Source organism: Bos taurus, chromosome 22, assembly GCF_002263795.3.
Source record: "Bos taurus isolate L1 Dominette 01449 registration number 42190680 breed Hereford chromosome 22, ARS-UCD2.0, whole genome shotgun sequence".
Taxonomy (NCBI): domain Eukaryota; kingdom Metazoa; phylum Chordata; class Mammalia; order Artiodactyla; family Bovidae; genus Bos; species Bos taurus.
This window is the reverse complement of record NC_037349.1, coordinates 8,072,169-8,092,221: the sequence shown is the minus strand read 5'-3', so window position 1 is coordinate 8,092,221 and position 20,053 is coordinate 8,072,169. Positions and strand designations below refer to the sequence as shown.

Genomic DNA, 20,053 nt, shown 5'->3' with positions numbered 1-20,053 from the left:
TTACATATGAATCACATGGCTTAAAAATGTGTAGAGACTAAAACAGTTATAAATACAGGAAAACTTAAAAAGAAACACAAAGGTAATAGACTTGACCTATTTACCTGCTTCACTTGGTGTCATTGATTAAAAAGGACATAAGCAACTTTTAAGCGAAAAGGAAGGCTTTCAGGAGCCACAGAGCTGACACAAGCCAGGGTCCCTTGTGGGCAGAGTACTGAGGCAGACGACTTGGATGTGACCCAGATGGATAATTAATTACAAGGGCAAGATCAGTCAGTGGATGGGGACCCTCATTAGCAGGGGCCAGGAGCTCTCTGGGGGCACTGGCTCCAGCCAAGTTCACGTCTGCTTACGGGCAGTACTCAGGCCAAGCCCACCCGCCTTGCAGTCCTAACAGCCCCAGCGCAGAGCTGCTTGTCGTTCAGCTGCAGATGAACCCCAGTTCCAGGGAGGGTCCGTTAGATCCCCATTTGTCCACCCACCACACACATCTAGGTTCCCAAGCCCCTCAGTGAGAACTTGATGGTCTCCAACCTAGAAGCCAAGTAAGTGAAAACCAACCAACAAAGATTTTAAACGTATTAGGGATTCAGATTCTCAACTCATTCCTGGAGCTAGTTTGTTCAACTCCAACATAGTTGAGAGACATACAAAATCAACACATCCTCTGATAAACTGCCTATTCTGAGCTACACAGTAAAACAGCTACATCTGATCTCGAAACAGGGAAGAAGCAGGAAGAAAATAAGAAAATACAAATGTTTTCAAAGATGAACACATTCACCATCCCCTTTTCCCTGACCAATTGACCGTGGTAATCTTGCCAAACAATTCCAAAAAGTAACCCCCAAAATGACACCTGAGGAAGAGACTGTGCTATGCTGTGCTTAGTCGCTCAGCAGTGTCTGACTCTGCGATCCCATGGACTGCAGCATGCCAGGTTCCTGTCCATGGGGATTCTCCAGGCAAGAATACTGGAGTGGGCTGCCATGCCCTCCTCCAGGGGATCTTCCCAACCCCGGGATCAAACCCAGGTCTCCCGCATTGCAGGAGGATTCTTTATCAGCTGAGCTACAAGGGAAGCCTGAAGAAGAGATTACTCATCTGAAAGATCTGGGTTCAATCATAAGGGACATTTGAAAACCATGATCATCTACAAGGTTGACAGCTGTAAGAAAACACTTAAATACTGTCTTTTCTGTCTCATGTGGTTAGTTCAAGTGGGTTATTTTTTAATTTCCCAACCCACTGTTCAATGAAGAAATTAAGAGAAATATAAAAGCTGAAGGATAAATATTTTAAATAAGAATTCATACTACAAGGAAGTAAAAATCTTTCAATTTTTATTTCTAAGATACATTTCATCTGGACCCTTTTCTTTACAATTTTCCCCCTAAGAGAAATGAATACAATAAAAAATATAATCCAACTACCAGCAATGTTTGTAACCAGAAAAGAATCTAAAATCTCTGGCGTGATAATATAGGATTTTTTTTAAAAAATATAAACTTCATACCAGAAATAAAGCCTGAATATTCTCTTTTTCTTTAAAAATATAATTTTTCCTTCTTTGCCTTTCCATGTAAATCTTATAACCATTTAGTTCTAAAGTCTATTTTTAAACTTGTTAACTAAAATGCAGTTTTTCTCCTACTTTGTATCCTGTTCTGTACTGTGAAGCAACTAATAACTGCAGAAGTGTCACAAAAAAAAAAAAAAAAGAGAGAGATGGCACTAGGTTGTAGCCAGATTCTTCTAAGACATACTGATCATTTAAAAAAAAAAAAAGCTCCCCATTAACAAATTGAAACCTACTTAACGACGTGCATTTTGCCATGTTTATGAAACTAGAAATCGTGTACAATGCACTTTTGCAAACTGTAAAGCTCTAATGGAAAAACATTTCTTAAATCTGACTAGAAAGGTTGCTGACTGGCATAGAAAATCAGTGACTCTTTTTCTCTACTTACATTTGGGGAAAGGGAGACTAGAAATTGCAGAGAAGTTGGGTATACAGATCCCACAAAGATTGAGTGGCTTGCAGTGGCATATGACTATTATTCTTAAATGAGAATAAAGACGGAGGGGCACAGGAGTACACCATTATTTGACACCGGACTCAGAAATCAAGCCATCTGTCTCAAACTAAGAGTACGAAATAAGTTAGTTTTTTTCCCCACTTCAGACCAGCTTTTCAGATTACAGTCCATTTTAAAATAGCATTCCAAAGCCTTATAAAGAAATTAAACAGGAATAGTGTGCTTTAGGAAATCAAACAGCCTAACTATAAACACAGGTACAACATACCTGAACCAGAGTGACACTCTCCTTCCTTTAAATAAAAAGCATTACCCGTAACTTTGTAGGGTATTTTCTGGAACATAGAAAGCAAAGGATAAAAAAGTGTGGCAACAAAAATAATTCCAGTGAGGGCTTCCTTCTTGTTAGGATGCAAAATAGACAAAAGAAAAACTTTCCATGTGCCACCTTAGTGGAACCAGACAGCTCCATGAAGACACATGGAGCAATGAAGGACTGTGAAAACTTGGTCATCTGTGGACACAAGTGACCTAAACAAAGCATCTGCATCCTGTAAAGGATGAGGGAACAGACGAGAGGGAATAGCCTTGGGTCTGCTAACAGAGCTGAGGGAGTCGGGTAGGCTGCCACGAGGGTATATGGAGACTCCTTTCCTAAAGTGTCTGAACTATCTTCCTGTGGCTCCGAGAACAAGCCCAGCCTAGCACAGGAAATGAGCTAAACAGCCTTGTAACTTCTCTTTTGGCCCTCTGACGCACTTACTCTTTTCTAATAGTGCCTTCTTTCCCCAAGAGAATATTCAGGCCAATTTTGTTTTTTGTTTTTTTCTGTATTAGTGAGAATTATAAACTAGCAATTTGGGATTCCCCTAATCTCACTGAGTATCTTCTGTTGGTGATGGTACCTCGAATGATGAGGAGGAGGAACTTAAGTGCCATTTACACAAGAGTCAAACAAGTCCATTTCATATTCTGATGATTCCATATTAATAGAAGTCAGCTATGATATGTAAAAAACTATTTTGCCAAGGTTTCAACTACTGAACTTTAAAGCAATTTCAGTATTGCATGTAAAAGTCATTTATACTGAAGTAACATGCCTTCATGTTTTCCACATACAACAACAAAGTAAGATTTTTTTAAATATACATATATTTTAAACCAATTAGCTCCCTTTACAATCACACCTTCAGCCCCACATTTAAAAATATAAACCCAAACTGTCAAATGAAAACAACAATGGACCAACTGACAGCATCATTTAAATGAAACAACAATTCAAGAAAAGGTTAGCAATAAAACTGTGAAAATAAGCATAAACAGATTCATTGGAACTCTGCTCGGATATCTGGTATGTTCAGATATGAGCCTCACATAGAGCAGACCCCACTGGGACGTCAGACAACTCACTCCTTTCTCACTTTCTCATTCCACGATGCACGTCTGTGCATTCCACCAGGCAAGTCTCACTGAGGCTTATACAGCACTTAGTCATCCGAACAGCACAGACTAGTATTAAATACACAGCCTATTCCAGAATTGGCATATGCTCCCAACAATTGTTTTGTGTACTCCCTGAATTATAAAATAGTCCAATCTTTTAGGAGCATAAAAATGAAAGGGCTTATCATATCTATTCATACACATTGTGCATTAAATGTTACTAGGTTAAGACAGTAAGGTGAAAAAAAGGACAGAAGGGTACAGTAAATTTTCTTTAAACAATTCTATTACATTAGACAGTACTGTTAATGACATGTATTTATTTTAACCAGATTATGAAAAAAAGAAAAAACTTTTTACCAGAATTTGTATTGATTTCTTGGAGAAGTTAGTAATAAAACATTAAATATACATATTCACTTGAATATTTGAAGAATCTTTGGTAGCAATTGTGTTTCTTCCACATTATAAGATTTTTCAAAATAAGTGTCAAAATTAATTTACTAATCAGCATATGAAAGATAAACTATGGTTATTATTCTTTTGGTTTTCCTATAAGATATATTGAACCTGACTATTAACTTGCATTAATCATGCACTTAACACAGGACCTGTTTAACTTACGTACACATAAAATGAGAGACTAGTACCAGGAAGAAATTAGACAGCAATGAGAATCAATGACAAAGCATAACAATGACAACTGTTCTTAAGGAATTTATTTTTAAATTAAAAGATTTACAATGTTTTGATTATGCAAAATAGCGTAAGGAAAATCAAACCAAATCAATAAACCAAAAGAGAAAGATAACTTAGTTTTCTTGTATATCCATACTTAAACCATCGTTGTAAGCATCTGATGTTCCAATCACATACTTAAGTCTAATAATTTCAAACGTTTCACCGGTGGGTTTAATTTCTCATTTTCAACTTTTATGAACTGTAATGTAATTTACTTCAAATTCTATTATACTTAGTGTTTACACTGCAACAGCAGCAAATCGCCCAAGTACAATCAAGTGTGGAACTGGGGCACAGCTTCTAGCCGCAGACAGAAATTATACACTGCACTCAGTACAGTAGAGGACGTTATAGTAACCAGAGCGTAGAGTTTAGTACACTTATTGCAGGGTTGGTATTTCTTTCCCTTTGAACTGAACCAGCTGAGCTTCTGAGCTGACATATTACTGCTGTGGATAGTAAGACTGCTGTGGGGGCTGAGGGAAGGGGTATGAAGGCTGCTGGGGTCCCGGGTATGGAGCCTGCCCAGGGCTCTGGTGATACACTGGTGGATACGGCATATTATACTGGCCATACGCATAAGGATTGTAGCCCATGGGCATGGGCATTTGGCAATACCTGATGGGAAGAAGAACAAAAAAAAAAAGCTAGATTGGTAAATCAAATACTAGAAAATGAACCATACAGTAATTATTCTAAAATGAAGTTTTTTTCAAGAAAATCACGTTTTCCTCTATTTCTCACTCTATTAGAGAACAGTGGAGAGAGAAAAAAACAGCTGTTCCAAGGTACTTCCTAGAAAAAGAGAGTTCTATCCTGTTATTAATTGAAATGAAAGAAAAAAGTATTTAATACTACCCAAGATTCTTGAAGGAAATAAGATTAAATATTCAACCATTACCAAGAATAAAAACAGAGACTCTTCATTTTACTGTGGCAATCTACGTACATTTCTGTTTTACAAGAGTCAATGTTAACTGTAATGCTCATAGATTTATACTGTTTTCACAGTTTTAACATTTGGAAGATACAGTTTACTTACTAAGTCTGGAAGACAACTTAAAAGAAGTTAAATGTCTGGATTTTTAAGATTACAAAAATAACAAAGACAGCTGATCTTTAAGTATATGCCATAATTAGATAGATTCCTGGTTCAAGAGTTGATCGGAATGTCAAGACGTCAGAGTACAGGTAGGTATGTGAAGAAGGCTTTACCAGTCTTGCCAAGTCCAGGAAAGGCACCTATCTGTTTATCACCTAAACAAAGATGACCAAGGAAGCACATTCTGAATTCCTTACAGAAGGTATGTTTACTATAAACCCAACATGTAAAACTAAAAACAAATTAAATAAACCAGGGAAATGGCTATTTAACTGCTCAAAGTGACTATAACTTACTATATTTCTATGTGAGCTGACAATGTAGCCTATATGACACCTCCATTCAGAGAATGGGTGACCTTTTTTTTTAAAAGACTAACTAGAGTTAGAAACATTAGCCAGTTCACTGGGCATACAGAGTTTCAGTCTTACCCGGGATACCCTGGATAGGTGGGGTACGGGGGTCCCTGGGCCTGAGGCAGGGGAGCTGAACCGGGAGTCTGTGATGGAGCTGGTACAGTGGTCCCAGAGCCTGCCGGAGCCGGGGCTGGAGCTAGAGCTGCAGCCGGAGCTGAAGCAGGAGTTCGATTTGCTGGCAGCACAGGAGGTGGAGGTCGGGCTGGGGGCTGGGGCTTAGTAGGCTGTAAGAAAAAGTCGGCACTGACTACAACACATGTCAGCTTTCTGTCAAATTGCTATCAATTAAAATGAATGAGAGCGTACAAGAAACTCCAGAATCCAACTGAATGTATTTCTAATTCCCATTCTTAAATGTGGGCTCACCATTCCAGGAATGTACCGTAGTTGAAAAATAATTCTCCAATTTGCGGATATACCACAAATATCCACACTAGCACTGCTCTTTTCCTGATGCCCAATGTTTAATCATTTACTGCTCCCATCCGTGGTCACACATTTGAGGGAGGAGGAAGGAATGGGTGAGATAGTGTTTTTCTCTCTTATCTCCTCCTGGCCCCATGATTTTTCATATTAAAATCTCAAACACCAGAAAACCTAAAACAGTACTATCATAAATAACCATATAATTACCAATTAAATTCATTAATTATTAACATTTGGCCACTTTTGCTTTGCCTATAATTATATTCTTATATTTACCTCTACATATTTACAGAACCATTTGAAAGTTAAGCTGCAAACTTAAGGACACTGGCCTTACACATTTCAGTATACAAGTCCTAATATTCTCCTACATAATCACGCTACCATTTCACCCTGAGAAAATTAAGTTACTCCAAAATTAATAATTATTCCCTAGTATTACCCTACTCCAGTACTCTTGCCTAGCAAATCCCATGGACGGAGGAGCCTGGTGGGCTGCAGTCCATGGGGTCACGAAGAGTTGGACACAACTGAGCGACTTCACTTTTCACTTTCATGCATTGGAGAAGGAAATGGCAACCCATTCCAGTGTTCTTGCCTGGAGAATCCCAGGGACAGGGGAGCCTGGTGGGCTGCCGTCTATGGGGTCGCACAGAGTCGGACACGACTGAAGTGACTCAGTAGTAGTAGTATTACCCTACATTCAAGTGTCCTTATTTTTCATAAAAACACCTATAAGAGTTTTAACCAAGATCCAATTGAGGTTCATGTACTGCATTTGATTATTATGAGTCTTTCCTCTCTTTTAATCTAGAAGCCCTCTCCATCTATCTTTTCTCTGTCTATAACATTCGCCTTTGAAAACCAAGCCAAGTGTCTCAAAGAATGTTCCTGTTCTAGGCTGTCCAAGTGTTTCCTAACAGCACAATTTAATTTATGGTTTTATCACTATCTTTGCTATAAACTGGAAGTTGGTTCCAAAGACTTCATTAGACTCAAGGTAAACATTTTTTAGCAAAAATTTATAAGTGATCCATGAATAAAGAATGCATATTCTTTATACTGCAAAACATCAGAAGGCTGGTCACCTGATCAAAGTGGTGACCACCAGACCACCATGTAAAGTCTGTGTTACCCTTTACAGCTAGCAAATGTCACAAACACGTAAAACTTCCATCTTAAAAGGTCGGGCTGCTTACTGACCGGCATGGTTCTTGGTGCTGGAGTTGGTGGCGTTGGTGCGTGCCCCCCAGCTGGAGAGGACTGGTATGTGGGTGTTGGGATTGAAGGAGCACTAGGTTCTCTGGCAATGCTTTGTTGCAAGTCCCTTATTAAAGACAGAAGCATTAGAAATTAACACAATTTTGAAAACCAACACCTGCAAAATATCAGGTATTTTTCTTTCTTTTCTTCATGTATGAAACACAGAAAATAGAATCAAAACAATGATAGTATTTTAAAATATACTATATATTTCTGTTCTTGGCAAGAGCTAATTGAAATCATCTTTCTTCCTACTACTGAATAAAATAAAGTTAGTTTTTGTTCTATTTCTGAAGACAAGGGGAAAAAGTAAACTTTTCCAGAGCCCATAATTATAGCCAGAGTAAGGGACACGTTAAACGAAGCAAGTGGCCCTTAGAAACTGCCCTCCCTCTAGTAAGAGGTCAGCCCCTAGATGATGAGAAACTCCTAATAAAAATCTAAAAATGATCAGAAAACTACAACTGTTCACAGTCACCTGCCTAATATTTTAATCACTGTATATCAGTGTTCACAGAAAACAATGGAAATTTCTTGATGAAAATTTTCTGAAGATATCCAAAACATGGCACTGAGACATTTTATGTTAAAAGATACCTCACATAAGGTAATCTCATTAAAGACAGATGTTTAAAGCACCATTAAAATACAGTATCAAAATTTTTTAAAAAATTTAAAGACTCCTCTGACAATAAATTGGAATCTATCCCCAAATCCCGATAAACAAAATCCTAAGATAAAATACACTCTTATGAAACATTTGGTACTGTGCTGATTCACAAGCTCGAAACAACACACACGACACGCCCTCAAGTGTCTGTGGCAGGCCCTGCTGTCCTGATGGAACAACTCCAGCAAGTGTCCCCAGACCACACTTTGACTCTCAAAAACAATCCCAGGTGAAAGATAAACTAGACACACAAAACTGACAGACCACCATCTACAAATTCTCACTCCACCATCACGCCCACACACAGACACTATACTATTCTTTCCTATGAACCTGTCCAGAGCTTCCTGATCAGAAATAACCCAATCCAAATGCTCATTTTTATTTTCTCCCTTTTTATACAAAAAGCATACTTTACACTAGTCTGTAATCTTATTTTTTTTTAACATAAATTATTCATCTTAGAGATTTTTGTATATTGGTAAATAGAAAACATCCTTTAAAAAAAAAGCTGGATTAAATAATGTAAGGGTCTACAATTCGGACCTTACTGGGTCCCACAAAAGGGCTGCCCCACTGTGCACTCCCGCAGTAGAATGAGACTTGCTCCCCAAAGTGTGCCAATAAAGCATGCTATCAAACTTCCAAATTTTTGACAGTCTGAAAAATGCCATTTCAGAGTAATTTCAACTCATATTTATATTGAATGAGGGGAGGTATTTTTTCATATGCTTAACAGTCACTTTTATTTCATCTGCAGAATTTCTGTTCATATCCTTTGCCAATTTTTCTATTGGGTTTTTTTTTCCTCTTCATTAGTATCTCAGAGTTCTTTATAAATTTGGTAAATTTGCCTTTTGTCCCGGGAACAGGTTTCAAACAGTTTCCACCAGCTTATTACATTTTGCCTCTGCTGACCATCTTATGATGAACTTACTCTTTTTTCTTTAATGGCTTCTGGATTTTACATCAGAATTACAAAGACCTTTCCTATTTCAGCTTTACTAAAAATTTCTCTCGTTTTCTTTTCATTTCATTTTATACATTTCAAGTATGATCTGTTTGGAACTTACTCTGTTGTAAAAATAACTTTTGTTTCCTAAATAACTAGGCACTTGTCTCTTAACTTCTATGATTTAGGATTTTTTTTTCTTAAAACACTAACTTCACATAAGGATTTAAATCTATTCCTGTCTTCTGTCTTTAGTCTAATCATGTGCCAGTACCACTGTGTTTTAATTAGAGACAATATTACATATATTAAAATCTGGTAAATTAGTTTCCATTACTATTATTTTTATGCAGTTTTTCCTGGCTATTCTTGCTTGACTTTTTTCACCTTGAGCTTTAGAACAACTTGTCTACTTTTAAACGAAAATGTGGTTTTTTTAAATCAAAATTATGTTGAATGGATAAATTTATTTAGAACTGACATCTCATCCTATCTAAGGACATGATATGTCTTATAACTTGCTCAAATCCTCTCTTGTGTCCTTGAATAGTGTTTCAAAGCTTTCTTCATCCAGGTCTCATATATGACAAATCTATTCTTATGTATTTTACTTTCTCATGACTATTTAACTGAGGTCTTTCCCTCCATTGTATCTTCTATGTCTTTACTTGTATGAAAGCTATTGATTGCTACAAATTAATTTTTATAATCACCAATTCTCTTTTTATTGCAGAGTTTGGCTGCTGATTCTTTTAGGTTTCCCAGATGTACGATCATAAAGTCTGTAAGTAGTGACAGTTTACAATTTTTGTATCTCTAATTGCCTTTGTCTAATGGTGCTGGCTGGTACTGCCAATATAGTACTGAATATCAGCACTGATAGCTAGCACTTGTCTTTAGGGGGAATGTTTATAGTTTCTCCATTAACTTTCTCACACTTTTTCGTCATCTATGAAGATCATCTTTTTCTCCTTAGACGTAAAAATACTAAACCAATCATTGTATTCATGGAATAACCACCCATTCCTCCTTGGTCATGGTCATGTTCCTTCATTAATTAATATACTGGAGAATATGGAGAATATGAACAGCAAGCATTTTATTTAGAACTTTCACATCCATATTCATAAATAAAACTGGTCCGAAGACTGCTCTGTTTTACTCTTTTCGGATTTACCTACTAGTAAAACTAATTTGGGTTTGTATTTAGCCTCTAAAACCGTTTTTTAAAGATTTTAATTATTTGCTTTTTAAAGGTGTAGTAGAAAAACTGGTAACAAATGGCCCTTCTATCTTGGGGCTGGAAGGAAGTAGCTCTTAAGTTCTCCCCATTCTTCTACAGGAAACTGTTTAAGCATGGACAGATGAGAATAATGGTCAGCTCATCTGAGGGGCTCAAGAAAGGCTCCTGAGTATAATAGTCTCTGGGTTCTTCATATTCATCACTGATGACCACCTGACTTTGAATATAGCTGAAGGACAGGCTGGCCGGATATAAAATCTTTGTCTTATATTTGCTTTCCTTGAGTTTCAATAGCAATCATTCCATTCTCTTCTAGCATGCAGTGCTGCCAGCCTAAGTTTTTTTCACCTTTTTATAAACAGAGCTGATCCGTCTGCCTGACTGCCTTAAAAGGATTCTGCCATTTTCTTTTTTAAAGAATATTTATTTGGCCAGACCATGTGCATGTTGAGATCTTAGATCCCCAACCAGGGATCAAACCCATTCCCCCTGTGTTGGGAACACAAAGTCTTGACCACTGGGCCATCAGGGAAGTTTTGTCATTATCTTTGAAGGCTAATAATGTATATGCCTTAATACAAATAAGTGTTAACAGTTCTTATTCATTTTTCCTGACCAAATGATGCATACCCTTTCAACAGGACTTATTCTAAGAATATTCTTGAGTAATATCATTAAGTATTTGTTCTGTTCACTGTTTGGGATTTTCTTCTTTGAAGGGAATTCAGTTTTACATATGTTAGATCTTCTTTGCCCAGCTTCTCTACTTTTAATCCTGTTCCTTGCTTTGGTTTCATTTTCTTTGATTTCTTCTTTGCTACTCTTTGCTCCTGTGTTTTCTTCACTCTTTTCTTGCTTTGGCTCCTTCTCATTTCATCTCACATTCGTGATAGTTTTGTTCTCTTCCAATTGTGTCCTAAACCCTGACACTTCATATTTTATGACCTCTTGTTTTCCTACCATCTTCCTTGAGTACTGGCTTTGTTTGTGGTAATCCTTAGTGAGTCTTTCCTAACCTTTGTTTTAAATTCACAGTAAAATTTTCACCTGTTCTGTGACAATGTTATTCTGGTGAATGTTCATCTATCAGTTTCGTTAAATTTTGCTCTCTTTCTCATCTTAATGGGTATCAATGCTGAGTTAGCGCTCCATTACTCCACACAGAGTGAGTCTTATGTTGCTTGCCCAGTAGGCCCCTACAGAAAGTGATTTTGCTTACATTTTCTGAGCTATAAATCCTCTCTCCCTCGTGCTGTGCCTGCAGTTTCATTTAAGGAACCCATCTGCCCCTTCAAGGTAAACTGCCCGTGTTTATTGGCACTCCCTGAGCTCTGTCACCATGAGCTGTGCTCTCATCACTTCTGCGACATCACTATTCTCCCTTCATCTAGAGTTTGTGCTCCTTTACATCCTGTTGTTCTTGAAGCATGTAGCTGGTTGCTTGTTGCTTTGTAAACCACCACAGAGGAAATGAAGGAAATTAACTCACACTGCCAACCCACCACAAGAGTATCCACATGTGATTTTTCTAAAAGAGGTAGCAAGAATATGATTTTTTTTCCTAAGAAAAATACTTCAGAAGTATAATTTGATAGAGAAAATAAACTTACTTTAAGAGTTCATCCCTTTCTGTCTTCCGTGCAAACACTATATCACTGCATTTGTTCTGGAACCTGACAAGTATTTCAGTCAGCTCATTGTAAAACTACAAGCAAAGAACAAACATAAGTGATAAACCAGAACTATTTTTAATCTAAGAGGAACACAATGTAAAGCTCATTTGTCAATAACAGTTAAAGAACTAAAACCCTATGCATGAGAGACAGTCATACCACTTAAGTCCAGTAGCTTATTGTTAAATATGACCTAAAATATTTTGAAAAAAATAAATACTCGTTAGAAAGTGCTGTCACCAAAAATTCAGTGACAAGTTAAGTTTCATGATCATGAACAAGTTCCCAATTCCTAGAGAAAAATCAACTACTTAATAAAAACAACCTATTTAAGTGGAAACATTAGATTTGCACATTCACTTCAGAAACGCAGGCATCATTTCAGAAACTTTTTGAAGAATTTCCAAAAGCACTCTGGAGAGTTTTCTCAGCTTACCTATTTCAACAAAGCATTTTAAATCAAATTAAAATGGCATTTTACTATCCTCTCTCTTTGGAAGGTTTCGGCAGTATTTCTGTGCTCTCTTTAGAGGGTTTTACATCATACCTACTGTATTAAAATCAAGATAACTTTATTCAGTCATCATTGTGGAGTTAAAGTACCAAAAGGAATTATGTATTTGAAAAACTTAAAAAATCACTTACTCCCCAAAATTGGTCAAACCAAATATAAGCATTTCCCCAAAATATTTAAAGGAAAGGCTAGAAAATACTGAAACATATTCAGTAAGCACTCTAAAGACACAAGCATATCACAAATCTATCATCACCTAAACCATCAGCAGAGGCTATGAAGGTCATACCAGCCCCTTCCCCATCACGTATCAGCTCTGACTACTACTCCTATTCCCTCATAATTCACTCAGACTGGCCGACTTTCTATCATGTAACAAAGCATTGCTGATTCTCGCTAATTCCTGCTACCTGAAATGAATGTCTACGCATACTCATTCTGCAAAGTTCCCATGAAATCCACCACCTTCATTAAGCTTTCTCCCACTTTTAACAAAGCTCTCAGGGGCCAAAGTAATGAAAGCTAAGGCATTCAAGATGAAGAATGATTTGGTCCAACTGGAAATACCAATTAACTTCTCAAACTATATCCTCACGTCCACACTGGTCAGTTAGCTCTTATTTTTTTTGTGCTTCATACCTTTGTGCCCTCCTTCAAATTAGCCACAAGTTCAACAAAGTTGTCATACGCAGCAGCTAAATTCTTCAAGACTTCTTCTCTTAAATTGGCTTCGTTGTTAGATTGTTTCATTTTTGAAAATTCCTGGTGTGAGACCTTATGAAAAGAAAGATTTATGCAGTTATATATATTTATGAAATTAATATAGCTCATGACATTTTTATTGATACTTTTCCAACTATGAAAATCACCTATGATTATATTGAGTTATTATTAGATATTTACCTAATATATTCCCTTTGGAGTAGCACAGTACTTTATAGCTTTCCATTAGTAAAATTACCCCAAATTCAGTGGGCATGAAAATATAACCAACAGTTTACAGTTTTCTATTAATATGGAATACTTGCCAAAAACACAATCCTAAATGGACAGATTTAGTCCAGATTATCCCTCCTGTATACAGATTATCCCTTCTGTAATTTTTTAAATAAAAATCTTACTGAAGTATATAAACTTTACCTGAATATTTTTAAGAAGATCTTCCTGTTTCTTTAGAGATTCCTGGACTTTAGTTGTGAGACCCCCATAGATTCGATCCAGTTCAGTAACAGAAATAGCTTCTTCGTTTATCACACCATCTTGAGCCAGAGCAGTCAGAAACTTGCTTGTCATGTCAAAATTCACTGATTTCAGGTCGTTCTCCAGCCCCTCTCTTTCCTTCTTTACTTCATCAAGATTTGTCAATAAGGATTTTAAGACATTCACCACCTATACAAATTTAAAAAACTTTTAGCTGAATTGCCCAAAAAACCATAAGCCAATTACCAGAAGGGAATGATACAAAGGTTCACCAGGGTCAGGGAGAGATGATTTCTCAGAGAGCCAAGTGTAATTCAGACAGCAGGTTCACTTACATACAGACACTGCTGTACCTTCAGTGGATTCAGCCTGCAATGGCAGCAGCAATAATGAAAACAGATTTACTGAACATTTATCATGCGCTAGGCACAGTCCTACACACTTCACAGATTAAACTTAATGTACTTCTTACAATATCCCAGAGTATGTATTTATTACCTCTATTCCACAGACGGAGAAACTGAGTCTCAGAAAAATTAAGTCACCTGCCTGAGGTTACACAGCTACTAAAGGAGCAGAGGTGAAACCTGAGACCTGCGTCTGCCTGACTCCAAACCACTCTCTAACCACGTTTATACTTTGCTGCGTCCTCACCATGATGTAGAGGAAGGTGTGTTTTGTCAAGAGATACCCTATTTTGCCAACATAGTGAGACTGAGAGAAGGAGACATGGAGATAAAAATAGAGATAACGATACATGGAGACAGCACTCAAGAGAGAGAGAGAGAAAGCTCTAAATCATATGCTGATTTTAAATCCTGGGAGAGAAAGAAGGGGTAGGTCCTATCTCTCTTCACATCGTGAGTTCTGCCTCTCATTCAGTCCAGGCAGTCTCTGCCTAACAGCCCCATGATTCATAAATGCCTAACACCCCTATGTAGTAACAGTGTTTCAGGGTTCAAGTGCCCTCTAAGACCCTTGTGAGCTGCTCCCTTTCACTCACAGCTCTTCACACTTCACCTGGGCGACCCCAAGCCCCCATTCTGCTTGACCAAGAATGCTCAGAGCAAGAAAGTGGGCAAAGAAGGGACAGTCCAAGAACCCCATCTCCAGCCCTGACTCGCTTCTTACCAGCAGCAATTTCAGCTCCAGAGATCTCCTCACCTACTGCCCGTGCCTAAGCAGCTCTGCCCTGCTCTGCAGTCCCTGGCCTTAGTCATCAGCTCGGTGATGAGAGGGTCCAGAGCGACCTTCCCATGTGAAAACCAAAACCTGAGGAAAAGCCTCAAGTTTCTTCCACATTTCAGCCTCTGGTAACCACCATATCTCCTAGGCATCCTATCTTAAATGCAGAGTCTCTTAACATGTTCTAACGTGACTCACAGAGGTCCAAGAAGCATCAAACCACAGACACTCTAAAAGGAAGAAGAGGACAAAGAGTCACGGCTGGATGGGCACAGCAAAGTCTATTAAAGGGGCCTAGTAGAATCTGACGTTAGACAAGCTGGTCAAAGTCTTGCTTGCAAATGACTTCCAGGACATATCGTTAAATGAAAAAAGGTACAAAAGCATATACATTGTATGTCGCATTTTCAATGAGAAGGGAAATCAGAATATAAAGCTATACACACACATAATGTATTATGTACATCTGTGTGCATAGGTATTTTTCACAAAAATAAAAGCACTAAACACAGACCAGACAAAATGAATACTGTTACGTATAACAGAGCAGATGGGAATAAGGTGGAAAGAACAGGGGTGAGAGTTCTCTGCAGGAACCTTCTGAACCGTGAACATTCTTCTACCCATCCAAAACACAAAATTAAATCAAACCTTCAATACAGAAACGAAGGAGTCTAGCTGTCCAGCACAGTGAAACATGACGACATAGAAAAAAATACTTCAACTCTGATTATACTCCCTTAGTGAATATCATGGGCTTAGTTACTATATAACCAAGGGCAGTTTACCTGGAAAATTCATCTGCAAAACAAGAATAATAATAGTACCTTTATGTCAGGACAGTTGTAAAGACTGAAGCAAGTCCATATAAGTGCTTAATGTAATTTCTAACACAGGCCAAGTGCTCCATAAGTAGGAGCCATTATTATTAACTGTTGGTTATGTCTCACGGTTTAACTCTCTACTTTGCGTGCACTGTGGACTAAAGAGTCTTAAGCATATAAGCACTCAGACAAGAACAGAGGAAAAATGAGGAACAGACCAAGAATTAAAGTATCCTTTATTCTGCTGAATTATAAGGATTTCTATAATCATGCAACACAGTTTGTGTTGGGGGATACAGTAGCATATAAATTCAAAAAGGTTTTGATAGCTTTACCTGTTGGTAAATTGATAATGGAATCTCAACCTTGACTTTAACCCTATGTGAAGTTGCTTGGCCATTAGGAAAGTAAGAAATGTCATTTTCTTCTATACGTATGTTATGCCTAACAGAAGTTCGAAAATTTTATAGAAATGAAATAAAGCTAGGGGAGAAATAGGAATATGCAGAATTAATTAAAAAAAAATAGTCTAGTAAACAAAGCTGAAAGTCAGGAGTATCTTGAAACAGATTGTCTTATATAGTATAGAAATGAACATCCTCTCAGTACCTAAAAACAGCTGCCCAAACAGAACAAAGATAAATAACTAGATAGTTAGCCTCTTCAGAATGAAAGAAAAAAACAGCCCTACCCATTATGCTTGGACCTCTTAATAAAACATGTACTTTGTATCACGTTAATAATCAGCAATTCAAATGGCTGTTTCTCTTAAAAACTCTGGCTAAAGTGTCATCAACTATGGTGACAACTATCTGAAGGAGCTGTAATAAACAAATGACGCTTCCCTTTTCTGATAAAGACACATATGGAATGAATATATAGAGCACTGAAAATTGTTGGTTACCTCCATGCAGAAAATCTAGTTTCAATAAAATAACTTCATATTGATTGTCAAACTTTTCTTCCCCTATGTAATACCGTTCTGGATTAACAGAGCAGCTATTACAAATTAAAAAAAAAAAAAAAAAAAAACATTTTTGCTTTTCTATAGAAAGCAGAATCAAAGAACGAAAGCCATGTAAGTTCCGAGTCGTGTATGTGACACTGAAAAGAAAAAAGGGGGGACATTAAAGAGAGTTCTCCTAAAATCAAAAGAAGTCAGAACATGCTGCTGTTCTATAGGTGTGCAGTCTCTTCTTTACAAATTTAATCTTTCAACCACCTTCCTTTTCTCCTCGACGCCCTGAAAGCATCTGACTTCAGAGTGGTCGTTCTTTCTGGCCCCCAACCAGAGATGCAGGTTCTGTGCATATCCCCTGACGCTGTTTTCCCTTCACTTCAGGGGCTGGTTTCCACTCAACCTCTGGTAGCTGCTCTGCACACACACACTCAATATTCTCGGATCCTACTCTTGTTCACCTTTCTGCCTGTCCACTGTTCTCATAATGTGCCAATGTCCTAAGAAGCCTCCTAGGCAAGGGGCTCCAAATGCTGGAACGTTCAGAATTCTGTCACCTAAAGCCCTCACACCTCTCAGTTTCTACCATGTATCCCAGTTATCTCTGTGTATGTCTCCTCTTCTACGCCTGCTTGTGAATGGGGAGTGCGGGCTGGCCATCGTGTGTACCGAGCGTAGTGCCTTACACAGTAGATGCTGTCCATTAAGCCTTGGCTGAATGAATACATGAAATGCTTCTGAGCAAAGACAGATAAGAAATGACAATGATAACTTCTGAGAACTACTGTCACAGGAAATTCACCTTTTTTAAGAAGCTTTCGGCAGTATCTCTTGCCCTTTGGCTTACTTTCCTGTGTGCTTCAGGGCCCCTATCTCACCTCACAGTGATCAGTCACACCCATCCCCTTAGGGTCTCAGCCAATCACGCTCCCATGAGCCTGTAGCCAGTAGAAATATCATGCCAATGTGATCCACTTATTAACATGCACACCTTGACAACCCTCCCTTCAGAGGTAGTCCCAGAGGAATATGGTAGAAGGCAGTATATAGAAAGATGCAAGTCAGAGGAGTATCTGGCCAATCCAGTCCTCCCACCCCAAGTAAGCGCCTTTACTTCCAAGTTGCTCCCTTTTACCAAATGTGAATTAAACACTGTGAATATATACAGTACCGAGTTCACAGAGGAAGCATTCAATAAATGGATAGTAATATAACGTTCACAGTGTATATATATCATGTTGCTCTAAACACAAGCACCTCAATGTACATCATCATTTTTAAAAAAAAAGGTCAGTAAGAAAAAACTGGGCAATTCACTGTATGTAATAGCTTGAACATAGTTGTCAGAGCGGCTGCCCACCCACACCAAAGTGCACGTCCTCACCTCACTGCCCTGCATTGTCTTCGCCGGGTTAGCAGAAGGGATGGCGGCGTTCAGCTCCGGCTCCGGCTTGCACAGAAGCACAATGGTGTCTCGGTGAGCCTGGTAACGCTCCTTCACCTGTCCATCTGCGTGCACAGCTTTATCCAAAGTGATTCTGAAGTTGTTTCCCTCTGTGGAAGAAGAAAAAAATGTTACCAGAGCACAGTAACGATTTTAACAGTGAAGTACATAAGCTGGTTGTACTTTCAATTTTGTTCTCCAATTTTACTTGTCTCCCTGTCAGCCCCAAAGCACTAGATGACAGAAACTGAGCTCCTGTCAGTCCTTGCATCTTTAGTGTTTTATAACCTTAAAACATCCTTGTGGTTACAGTCCACTAAATAAAAGCCAACTGACATTAATCTTTTTCTACAACTCATGAATATAGAAAGATAACATTCACTCCAAAAACTGTTACAACTTATTTCAAAAAAGTTCCTGTCTCAAAAGATCACTCTTTAAATCTGACTTATAAGAAAAGCAGATACATTTTTAGAAAAATCACAATAGTATTAAATGCTTTTTACAGAGAAATAAAGCAAGTCTAGATATTGTTTCGGAGAAGGCGATGGCACCCCATTGCAGTACTCTTGCCTGGAAAATCCCATGGACCGAGGAGCCTGGTGGGCTGCAGTCCATGGGGTCCCTATGAGTCAGATGCGACTGAGAGACTTCACTTCACTTTTCACTTTCATGTACTGAAGGAGGAAATGGCAACCCACTCCAGTGTTCTTGCCTGGAGAATCCCAGGGACGGGGGAGCCTAGTGGGCTGCCGCCTATGGGGTCGCACAGAGTCGGACACGACTGAAGCACCTTAGCAGCAGCAGCAGCAGATATCATTTATCTAAACAAGCACAAAATCTTTATCATCAAAGTCTTAAAAATAATTGGCTTCAGGTTAATTTTAAAACTCATCCTTTACTACCTGGTAGTATTACTACTAAATGAAATGAAATCACAACACCATATATTTATATATATCTCATTTATCTTTTTTTTACAATACGCAGAAAGCTTGGGACAGGAAGTCAGAGTCACAGGATCATTTTAATTTTCACTTTCTTAAGAATCTGAATTTATTATGATGAACATTCTTGTTATTTTTTATTTTACATGGAACTGAAGAAAAACACCTGGCTTTTCATATGAAGCCTAATTCAATCAAGCAAAATGAGAACTTACTCAAGTGAAAGTCATTTAGGGACATTTTTACCTGCTCTTAAAGGCTTATAAAGTTCATTGGATGGCGTCCTTTGCCAACGTTCCTTGAATTTTGCCCTTAAATCATTGTCAGTCGCTTCTTCTTCATCCAACAACCTTAATGACTTTTAAAAAGGAGGCAAAGCAACAGTGAACTATCATTTCTGGTGTAAAAAACTTTAAAACGTTTTTAAAATGATCATACTCAATATAGGTGAGACTTAGTGAGCTAGGACTATTCCTACAGTACTGATTAGAATATAAATTAGTACAATAATTTCCACTGCAGAAATCCAAATCATAATATACTTAACAAAACATCTTGTAAAATTTAAGGCTAAGTTAGCCATTACCGTACTCAGTAAAATTAAGATGACTAAGAGATTATGGAGTTGGTGATAGACAGGGAAGCCTGGCGTGCTGTGATTCATGGGGTCACAAAGAGCCTGAGCGACTGAGCAACTGAACTGAAGAAATTATGTACATCCATATACCAAAACTACTTTTAAACAAAGATTTTTTTTTTAAGATTAATAAACAGAAAGCCTTTAGAACTTTGAAGCCATAAACAAAACAAAGAGAAAACTGATTAAGTCATACAAATAGAAGATTTAGATGTCAACCCAATACAACAAACTGAAAATTAACATTAAAAAAAAAAAGCCTTTCGAATGCAGAGCTGAGAAAGCAAGACATTAGAGGCAGAAAGTGCTAATCCACCAACAGACTCAAGTGCTAGAGCCAACAGCACCTGTGAACGCCTGACACTTTAGAGCA

The 20,053-nt window shown here is 37.9% G+C and overlaps 1 protein-coding gene across 2 annotated transcripts in view; it reads right to left on the bottom strand.

Annotated features, from left to right (window-relative positions):
• Window positions 1-1,329: 1,329 nt before the first annotated feature.
• The window catches only part of PDCD6IP (programmed cell death 6 interacting protein), a 71,774-nt gene continuing 53,050 nt past the window's right edge, over window positions 1,330-20,053 (bottom strand). For both annotated transcript variants that reach the window (XM_005222590.5, XM_002696926.7), the window contains exons 11-18: window positions 19,290-19,401; window positions 18,037-18,206; window positions 13,626-13,874; window positions 13,125-13,259; window positions 11,909-12,003; window positions 7,374-7,497; window positions 5,760-5,968; window positions 1,330-4,844 (exon numbers count right to left, since the gene is read on the bottom strand). In XM_005222590.5, coding sequence (XP_005222647.1) covers window positions 4,670-4,844; window positions 5,760-5,968; window positions 7,374-7,497; window positions 11,909-12,003; window positions 13,125-13,259; window positions 13,626-13,874; window positions 18,037-18,206; window positions 19,290-19,401 — 1,269 coding nt within the window. In that variant the 3' untranslated portion in view covers window positions 1,330-4,669. The remainder of the gene's footprint in view (window positions 4,845-5,759; window positions 5,969-7,373; window positions 7,498-11,908; window positions 12,004-13,124; window positions 13,260-13,625; window positions 13,875-18,036; window positions 18,207-19,289; window positions 19,402-20,053) is intronic.